Consider the following 10573-nt stretch of genomic DNA (forward strand, 5'->3'; position numbering starts at 1 on the left):
AAATGTGAATTTAACATAAAAACTAATAAAAACATCCCTAAATGTAACTAGATCCTACTAAAAATATACTAAAAATAATGCCAAAAAGTGTATAAATTATCCGCTCATCACAACACCAAACTTAAATTGTTGCTTGTCCCCAAGCAACTGAAAATCAAATAGGATAAAAAGAAGAGAATATACTATAAATTCTAAACTATCAATGAAACATAGCTCCAATCAGATGAGCGGGACTTGTAGCTTTTTACCTCTTGAATAGTTTTGGCATCTCACTTTATCCGTTGAGGTTCAGAATGATTGGCGTCTATAGGAACTCAGAGTTCAGATAGTGTTATTGATTCTCCTAGTTCAGTATGTTGATTCTTGAACACAGCTACTTTATGAGTCTTGGCCGTGGCCCTAAGCACTTTGTTTTCCAGTATTACCACCGGATACATAAATGCCACAGACACATAACTGGGTGAACCTTTTCAGATTGTGACTCAGCTTTGCTAAAGTCCCCAATTAGAGGTGTCTAGGGTTCTTAAGCACACTCTTTTTTTGCTTTGGACCTTGACTTTAACCGCTCAGTCTCAAGGTTTCACTTGACACCTTCACGCCACAAGCACATGGTTAGGGACAGCTTGGTTTAGCCGCTTAGGCCAGGATTTTATTCCTTTAGGCCCTCCTATCCACTGATGCTCAAAGCCTTGGATCCTTTTTATTTACCCTTGCCTTTTGGTTTTAAGGGTTATTGGCTTTTTGCTCTTGCCTTTTGGTTTTAAGAGCTTTTGCCTTTTTCTGCTTGCTTTTTCTTTTTCTATTTTTTTTCGCCATTTTTTTTTTCTGCAAGCTTTGTATTCACTGCTTTTTCTTGCTTCAAAAATCATTTTTATGATTTTTCAGATTATCAAATAACATGTCTCCTTGTCATCATTCTTTCAAGAGCCAACATATTTAACATTCATAAACAACAACTTCAAAAGACATATGCACTGTTCAAGCATTCATTCAGAAAACAAAAAGTATTGTCACCACATCAATATAATTAAACTAAGTTCAAGGATAAATTCGAAACTCATGCACTTCTTGTTCTTTTGAATTAAAAACATTTTTTATTTAAGAGAGGTGATGGATTCATAGGTCATTCATAACTTTAAGACATAGACACTTAGATACTAATGATCATGTAATAAGACACAAACATAAATAAACATTTAACATAAAAAAATGAAAAACAGAAAATTTAAGAACAAGGAATGAGTTCACCTTAGTGATGGTGGCGTTTTCTCCTTGAGGAACCAATGATGTCCTTGAGCTCTTCTATGTCTCTTCCTTGTCTTTGTTGCTCCTCCCTCATTGCTCTTTGATCTTCTCTAATTTCATGAAGGATGATGGAGTGCTCTTGATGTTCCACCCTTAGTTGCTCCCAATAATTGTGTGGAGGAAAATGTATCCCCTGAGGTATCTCAGGGATCTCTTGATTTGTAGTCAAATGTTCTACCACTGAGCTATAGACCCTTGAGATGAATCTCTCCATCTCCTATGACTCGGAGGTGGAAGCTTTTGTCTTCCCTTTTCTCTTTCTAGAGGTTTCTCTGGCCTTAGGTGCCATCAATGGTTATAGAAAAACAAAAAAAAGCTATGCTTTTACCACACCAAACTTAGAATGTTGCTCACCCTCGAGCAAGAGAAGAAAGAATAGAAGAAGAAGAAGAAGATACGGAGGAGATGGAGGGATGTGGGTATTCGGCTATATGGGTGGAATTGGGTGGGAAAGAGATTTTGAATTTTGAAGGTAGGTGGGGTGTATGGATGTGAGTGGTGAATGGAAAATAGAAGGGATGTTTATTGGGAAGAGAGGATAATTGAGAAGAGGAAAGAGTATGAGTGGAGGTAGGTGGGGATCCTGTGGGGTCCACAGATGCTGAGATGATCCTATGGGGTCCACAGATCCTGAGGTGTCAAGGAATTACATCCCTGCACCAATTAGGCATGTAAAATACCTTTGCATGCAATTCTGGCGTTGAAACGCCGAATTGGTGCTTGTTCTGGGCGTTCAGCGCCCAGATGCAGCATGTTTCTAGCGTTGAACGCCAGTTCTATGCTTGTTTCTGGCGTTTAGCGCCAGCTTTCCTCAGTGTGCATCCCTGGCGTCTGAACGTCAGGATGCTGCTTGTTTTGGGCGTTCAACGCCAGATCCATGCTCTGTTCTGGCGTTGAACGCCAGCCAGATGCTCCTTACTAGCGTTTAAACGCCAGTAAGCCCTTCCTCCAGGGTGTGATTTTTCTTCTGCTGTTTTTGATTCTGTTTTTGATTTTTCTATTTATTTTGTGACTCCACATGATCATGAACCTAATAAACATAAAAGAACAATAAAAATAAAATTAGATAAATAAAAATTGGGTTGCCTCCCAACAAGCACTTCTTTAATGTCAATAGCTTAATAGTGGGCTCTCAAGAAGCCACACAGGTGATCAGGTCAATTTTATAGACTTCCCAACACCAAACTTAGAGTTTGGATATGGGAATTCAACACCAAACTTAGAGTTTGAGTGTGGGGGCTTTAGTTGACTCTGTACTGAGAGAAGATTTTCATGCTTCCTCTCCATTGTTACAGAAGGAGATTCTTGAGTTTTAAACACAAGGTTGTCCTCATTCAGTTGAAGGATCAATTCTCCTCTGTCCATATCAATCAAAGCTCTTGCTGTGGCTAGGAAAGGTCTTCCAAAGATGATGGATTCATCCTCATCCTTTCCAGTGTCTAGGATTATGAAATCAGCAGGGATGTAAAGGCCTTCAAATTTTACTAGCATGTCCTCTACTTGTCCATAAGCCTCTTTTCTTTAATTGTCTGCCATCTCTAATAAGATTCTAGCAGCTTGCACCTCAAAGATTCCAAGTTTCTCCATTACAGAGAGTGGCATGAGGTTTATTCCTAACCCAAGGTCACATAGAGCCTTCTCAAAGGTCATGGTGCCTATGGTGCAAGGTATTAGGAACTTTCCAGGATCCTGTTTCTTCTGAGGCAATCTCAATTGATCTAATACATTTAGTTCATTGGTGAACAGGGGAGGTTCATCTCCCCAAGTCTCATTACAAAATAAATTGGCATTCAGCTTCATGATTGCACCATGGAACTTGGCAACTTGCTCTTCAGAAGAGGAATACTCATCAGAGCTCATGAATGGCATAAGGAGGTTCAATGGAATCTCCATGGTCTCTAGATGAGTCTCAGATTCCTTTGGTTCCTCAGAGGGAAACTCCTTGTTGATCACTGGACGTCCCAGGAGGTCTTCCTCACTTGGATTCACGTCCTCCTCCTCTCTTGTGGGTTCGGCCATGATGGTTAATTCAATGGCCTTGCACTCTCCTTTTGGATTTTCTTCTGTATTTCTTGGGAGAGCACTAGGACGGGTTTCAGTGATCTTCTTACTCAGCTGGCCCACTTGTGCCTCCAAATTTCTAATGGAGGACCTTGTTTCATTCATGAAACTCAGAGTGGCCTTAGATAGATCAGAGACTAAGTTTGCTAAATTAGAGGTATTTTATTCAGAGTTCTCTGTCTGTTGCTGAGTGGATGATGGAAAAGGTTTACTATTGTTAAACCTGTTTCTTCCACCATTATTAAAGCCTTGTTGAGGCTTTTGTTGATCCTTCCATGAGAAATTTGGGTGATTTCTCCATGAGGGCTTATAGGTGTTTCCATAAGGTTCACCCATAAATTTACCTCTGCTATTGCAGGGTTCTCAGGATCATAAGCCTCTTCTTCAGAAGATGCCTCTTGAGTACTATTGGATGCAGCTTGCATTCCATTCAGACTCTGAGAAATTATATTGACTTGCTGAGTCAATATTTTGTTCTAAGCCAATATGGCATTCAGAGTATCAATTTCAAGAACTCCCTTCTTCTAAGGCGTCCCATTACTTATAGGATTCCACTCAGAACTATACATAAACTGGTTGTTAGCAACCATGTCAATGAGTTCTTGAGCTTCTGCAGGCGTTTTCTTTAGGTGAATGGATCCACCTGCAGAAGTATCCAATGACATCTTTGATAGCTCAGATAAACCATCATAGAATATATCCAGGATGGTCCATTCTGAAAGCATGTCAGAAGGACACTTTTTGGTCAGTTGCTTGTATCTCTCCCAAGCTTCATAGAGGGATTCACCTTCCTTCTGTCTGAAGGTTTGAACATCCACTCTAAGCTTACTGAGCTTTTGAGGAGGAAAGAACTTGGCTAAGAAAGCTGTGACCAGCATATCCTAAGAGTTCAGGCTGTCTTTGGGTTGAGAATCCAACCATATTCTAGCTCTGTCTCTCACAGCAAAAGGGAAAAGCATGAGCCTGTAGACTTCAGGATCTACTCCATTAGTCTTAACAGTATCACAGATCTGCAAGAATTCAGTTAAGAACTGAAAGGGATCTTCAGATGGAAGTCCATAGAACTTGTAGTTTTGTTGCATCAGAAAAACTAATTGAGGTTTAAGCTCAAAATTGTTTGCTCCAATGGTGGGGATGGAGATGTTTCTTCCATGTAAATTGGAATTAGGTGCAGTAAAGTCACCAAGCATCTTCCTTGCATTATTATTATTTTCGGCTGCCATCTCCTCTTCCTTTTCGAAAATTCCTGTAAGGTTGTCTCTGGATTGTTGTATTTTAACTTCTCTTAGTTTCCTTTTCAGAGTCCTTTTAGGTTCAGGGTCTGCTTCAATAAGAATGTTCTTGTCCTTGCTCCTGCTCATATGAAAAAGAAGGGAACAGAAAATAATAATAGGGATCCTTTTTACCACAGTATAGAGGTTACCTTGTTGTTAGTAGAAGAAGAAAGGGAATAAGAGTGAAGAAGAATGGATAATCCAAACACAAGGGTGAGGATAGAAGCAGTGATTTGAGATGAAGAGAAGTGTTAGTAAATGAATAAATAAATAGAAGGAGATGGGAGAGAGGGAATTTCGAAAAATAAATTTTGAAAAAGAGTTAATGATTTTCGAAAATTAAGATAAAATTAAAATTAAAATTAAAAATTGAAACAATTAATTAATTAAAAAGAATTTTTGAAAAAGAGGGAGGTATTTTTGAAAATTAGAGAAGGATAGTTAGTTAGGTAGTTTTGAAAGAGATAAGAAACAAACAAAAAGTTAATTAGTTAGTTGAAACAAATTTTGAAAATCAATTTTTTAAAAGATAAGAAGATAAGAAGTTAGAAAAGATATGATACGAAAAGGTATGATTAAAAAGATATGATTTTGAAAAAGATAAGATAAAAAGATATTTTTGAAAAGATATGATTGAAATTAGTTTTGAAAAAGATTTGATTTTTAAAATCACAATTAATGACTTGATTCACAAGAAATCACAAGATATGATTCTAGAACTTAAAGTTTGAATCTTTCTTAACAAGTAAGTAACAAACTTGAAATTTTTGAATCAAAACATTAATTGTTGATGATATTTTCGAAAATATGATATAAAATTAAGAAAAAAATTTTTGAAAAATATTTTTAAAATTTTTGAAAATAAATAAGAAAAATGTAAAAGATATGATTTTTGAAAAAGATTTTGAAAAAGATAAGATTTTTAAATTGAAAATTTGATTTGACTCATAAGAAACAACTAAATTTTAAAAAGTTTTCAAAAAGTCAACTCAAATTTTCAAAAATTTATGAGTGAAAAAGGGAAATATATTTTTTTTATTTTTGAATTTTTTAATAAAGAAAGAGAAAAACATGAAAAAGACTCAATGCATGAGAATTTTTAGATCAAAACAATGAATGCATGCAAGAACACTATGAATGTTAAGATGAACACCAAGAACACTTTGAAGATCATGATGAACGTCAAGAACATATTTTTGAAAAATTTTTGATGCAAAGAAAACATGTAAGACACCAAACTTAGAAATCTTTAATGCTTAGACACTATGAATGCAAAGATGCACATGAAAAACAACAAAAGACACAAAATAAGAAAACATCAAGATCAAACAAGAAGACTTACCAAGAACAACTTGAAGATCATGAAGAACACTATGAATGCATGAATTTTCGAAAAATGCATAAATTTTTAGAAAAAAATGCAATTGACACCAAACTTAAAATTGACTCAAGACTCAAACAAGAAATACAAAATATTTTTGATTTTATGATTTTATGATTTTTTATGTATTTTCTTTTAAATTTTTTTCGAAAAACATATAGGAAAAAGAAAATAAGAAATTCAAAATTTTTAATAAGAATCCCAGGAATCTTTCAATGTCAGCTTAAAGCTCCAATCCAAGGGTTAGACATGGCTTAATAGCCAACCAAGCTTTAGAAGATACAAATCAGTCATACAATAACAAATTTGATTAGCAACAACTAGCTTGCTCTTGTAATGATGACTTGGAAGCCTCAGTCCAAATGAATTTAGACATGGCTTTACAGCCAGCCAGGCTTAAACATGCTTCATGAAACTCTAGAATTCATTCTTAAAAATTCTGAAATAATTTTCGAAAACAAAGGGAAAATTTTTTTTTTTGAAATATTTTGAAAACAAAAATTTTTTTTTGAAGATAAAACAAAAAGAAAATTACCTAATCTGAGCAACAAGATGAACCGTCAGTTGTCCAAACTCGAACAATCCCCGAAAACGGTGCCAAAAACTTGGTGCTCTAATCTTAATTCATAATTTGTCACAACTTCGATCCCACGGAGATTGTTGGTATGAAGCAAGCTATGGTCATCTTGTAAATCTCAGTCAGGCGGATATCAAATGGTTATGGAGTTTTCGAATAATAATAATAAATAAACAGAAAATAAAGATAGAAATACTTATGTAATTCATTGGTGAGAATTTCAGATAAGCGTATAGAGATGCTTTCGTTCCTCTGAACCTCTGCTTTCCTGCTGTCTTCATCCAATCATTCCTACTCCTTTCCATGGCAAGCTTTATATAGGGCATCACCGTTGTCAATGGCTACATCCCATCCTCTCTTTGAAAAAGGTCCAAATGCTCTGTCACGGCACGGCTAATCATCTGGAGGTTCTCGATCATACTGGAATAGGATTCACCCTCCTTTTGCGTCTGTCACTATGCCCAGCACTCGCGAGTTTGAAGTTCGTCACAGCCATCCCTTCCCAGATCCTACTCGGAATACCACAGACAAGGTTTGGACTTTTCGGATCTCAGGAATGGCCATCCACGGGTTCTAACTTATACCACGAAGACACTAATAACTCGGACTCGGTCCCCTGTATTAGATATCCAAGAGATATTCATTCTAGCTTGTTTGCATGTAGAACGGAAGTGTTTGTCAGGCACGCGTTCATAAGTGAGAATGATGATGAGCGTTACATAATCATCACATTCATCATATTCTTGGGTGCGAATGGATATCATAGAAGCGGAATAAGTTGAATTGAATAGAAAAATAGTAGTACTTTGCATTAAATCATGAGGAACAGCAGAGCTCCACACCTTAATCTATGGAGTGCAGAAACTCTACCGTTGTAAATACATAAGTAATGAAGGTTCAGGTATGGCCGAATGGCCAGCCCCGAAACGTTATCAATAGATCAAAAGATAATCCAAAGATGTAAATACAATAGTAAAAAGTCCTATTTATACTAAACTAGTTACTAGGGTTTACAGAAGTAAGTAATTGATGCATAAATCCACTTCCGGGGCCCACTTGGTGTGTGCTTGGGCTGAGCTTGAAGTTTACACGTGCAGAGGCTTCTTTTGGATTTGAACGCCAAGTTGTAACGTGTTTTTGGCGTTCAGCTCTGGTTCGTGACGTGTTTCTGGCGTTTAACTCCAGACTGCAGCGTAGAACTGGCGTTTAACGCCCTTTTTCGTCATCTAAACTTGGGCAAAGTATGGACTATTATATATTGCTGGAATGCCCTGGATATCGTCTTTCCAACGCCGTTGAGAGTGCGCCATTTGGAGTTTTGTAGCTCTAGAAAAGCCACTTTGAGTGCAGGGAGGTCAGAATCCAACAGCATCAGCAGTCCTTCTTCAACCTCTGAATCTGATTTTTGCTCAAGTCCCTCAATTTTCAGCCAGAAAATACCTGAAATCCCAGAAAAACACACAAACTCATAGTAAAGTCTAGAAATGTGAATTTAACATAAAAACTAATAAAAATATCCCTAAAAGTAACTAGATCCTACTAAAAACATACTAAAAACAATGCCAAAAAGCGTATAAATTATCTGCTCATCAGTAGCCATATTAGGTTGTTCTTTTTTTCTTTGTGGACTGTGGTTGTAGAGCGTTAGTGCTATGGTAAGGTTACTGCATTGTGGCCTGAATATCGCATGTTCAAATCATGAAAATAGCCTCTTCGCTTGTAGGGATTAGAAGGCTGTGTCCCAACCGGTCATTTTGCAATTTTTATGGCACCTTATTAAGTTTCTTTAGTTCTTGATGTTACCAAACGTGAACCGTATGTTACGTCCTTATGGGATAAGTGGTTTGTGTTTTTATCGGAGAGTATTTATTCGTGTAGTCTTGCAGGATAGGTACTGAACATGAGAAGTTCGGCTTTGAGTTTGGAAGCTTGCGTCCAATGAAGTACGAGCAAATAACAGAGTTGTTGAATGGCATTGCTGAGAGATTTGAGTGGGATAAGATAATGGAAGGTGATAAAATTATTGGACTCAAACAAGTAAGCTATTATTTGAGCGAATGAGAATGTTAAACTTCTATCCTTTCTTTTTTTCTTTTTTTTCTCTCTTTGGGAGATTTAAAATGTAATTTGTTTGTTAAGATGGCTATCCATTCAAGCATTCAACCCAATGTTTTTCTTTATTGTTGGAGACTTGATGCTATGCTTTGGTTTGCTGTTTGTGAATCAGGGGAAGCAGAGCATATCATTGGAGCCAGGTGGTCAGTTTGAGCTTAGTGGAGCCCCTCTTGAAACCTTGCATCAGACTTGTGCTGAAGTTAATTCACACCAATATCAGGTTAATTGTGCATTCTTGTTATGGGATACATCTAAAGTAATCTGCTGTTATTTCATTGGAGAAATTGGCCTGATATTTTTTTGGATGTTGTCATCTTAACTATGCATTATTTTTATTGTAACATAATTGACAGCCACCTGTTTTGTTTAGTTCATTGTGTTTGATTTTCTTGTAATCAGGTAAGTGACCTCGATATTTCTTTCAGGTCTGTTAATTATTTTTGAAAACTTGTATATCTAGGTTAAAGCTGTTCCAGAGGAAATGGGGATTGGATTTTTGGGGATGGGCTTCCAGCCAAAGTGGGGAATCAAAGACATACCTATAATGCCAAATGTAGTTTCTCTTTCTCCTCATCTTTTTAAGTGCATGAACTGGCTGAAAATGCAAAACTTTCTCAGCTTTCTCTAGAATGAAAACCTTCCTGTGATGACATTTTTGAGCACATGAACGACCCAGCTAATTTATGTAATGGAATGGCCTGGGTCTGTCATAGTCAACTTGTCAATGAGTTTGGTAGGGTTTATTCATTTTTGTAATTAGTATATAATAACTGTCATATTTTGCAGCTGCATATATTCATTAACTTATTGAGCAATGAAATTACTGAAACAACCTTAATTCATGTAGACTCAAACATGTAAACTGCTATTTTTGTTTAGGGAAATTTGCCCACATGGCTTCGTAACTTAATTTGCACATGGTTTTTTTTTCTTTTTCCTTTTTTGTGTGTGTGTGTGTGGGTGGGGGGTTGTTGTTGTTTGGGTGAGTGGATTTGGAAATGTATATACTTGTTCCACCATAACCTCACATTGTGTAACATGCTAGAATGACTTTTACCTTGCTAGTTCAAGTTTCAGGGCATATAAGCTTTTATTTCTGAAATATCTTTATACGAGAGATTACTAATTGATTCCTTAATCACCATTGATAACCCGCCTTTTCTTCATAGCTTAGCAATTCATACTAAGGGAGGCAAAATAGTTGGGCCTATTTGATATAGTAATTGAACAGTGACCGTTCTTCTTTCTTATGTTTAGTGCTTTAATTACTTGCTTTTATACCAAAGTTGGTTCCCTTGGTCTTGGCATAATGTTCAGAACATGTACTGTACAGGTGAGATGTGTGACGATCGTTGAGCTGATTTATCCTTGAGCAATGCTGATTTGAAGATGGTGAAATGAATATCTTCTGAAAGAAAATTAATCAGTTCAATTCATGACAAATAAAGCTCTTGTATTGGTAGTAATAATTTTGAACTTTTGAACTTTTTTATTTCTCTATTTAGTTGGTATTTGTTGCTTTTGCAATGGTTTTAAAGAATTTTCTAGTTATGCTACTGTTTTTACCATTATTCCTTTCAGGTCAGGCTGAAGAGGTATTTGGAGATGAGAGGTGCTGATGGAGGGCCATGGAGAAGGTTATGTGCCTTACCAGCACTTTGGGTAAGTGGCATTAAACACACTGCTCCAATTATCTATACAAAACTATTTTAAGCATTAGCTTAGACAAACAGGAATCATATTTTTAATATATTGTCATAAAGCTTTTTAACGTGTTTATTTAGATATTCAAGCCTTTTTTGTTTATCAAAGGGTTTTGAAAATAAAAGGAATTATCATTAATTTCATCATCCTCACTTA

At 36.3% G+C, this 10573-nt stretch overlaps 1 protein-coding gene and 1 non-coding gene across 2 annotated transcripts; both read left to right on the top strand.

Moving 5' to 3' along the window:
- Window positions 1-4085: 4085 nt before the first annotated feature.
- On the top strand, window positions 4086-4193 carry LOC148553620 (small nucleolar RNA R71). Its single transcript, XR_015893117.1, has one exon. It is a non-coding gene; the product is annotated as a small nucleolar RNA R71 (small nucleolar RNA).
- A 4343-nt stretch (window positions 4194-8536) lies between these two features.
- Window positions 8537-9341, top strand: LOC110264267 (glutamate--cysteine ligase, chloroplastic-like). The gene is made up of 3 exons (XM_021106003.2): window positions 8537-8635; window positions 8826-8933; window positions 9174-9341. The coding sequence occupies exons 1-3, from the start codon at window positions 8537-8539 to the stop codon at window positions 9339-9341; spliced, it is 375 nt and encodes a 124-aa protein (XP_020961662.2).
- Window positions 9342-10573: the final 1232 nt, after the last annotated feature.

Source organism: Arachis ipaensis, chromosome B7 (assembly GCF_059453495.1).
Source record: "Arachis ipaensis isolate K30076 ecotype BB chromosome B7, ASM5945349v1, whole genome shotgun sequence".
Classification (NCBI taxonomy): Eukaryota; Viridiplantae; Streptophyta; class Magnoliopsida; order Fabales; family Fabaceae; genus Arachis; species Arachis ipaensis.

Excerpts from the sequence above, each read along its gene's own strand:
- LOC110264267 (XM_021106003.2), top strand. The coding sequence starts at position 8,537 with ATGAAGTACGAGCAAATAACAGAGTTGTTGAATGGCATTGCTGAGAGA. Across the intron at positions 8,636-8,825 it reads AAATTATTGGACTCAAACAA|GGGAAGCAGAGCATATCATT; the intron begins GTAAGCTATTAT and ends TTTGTGAATCAG. Across the intron at positions 8,934-9,173 it reads TTAATTCACACCAATATCAG|GTTAAAGCTGTTCCAGAGGA; the intron begins GTTAATTGTGCA and ends TTGTATATCTAG.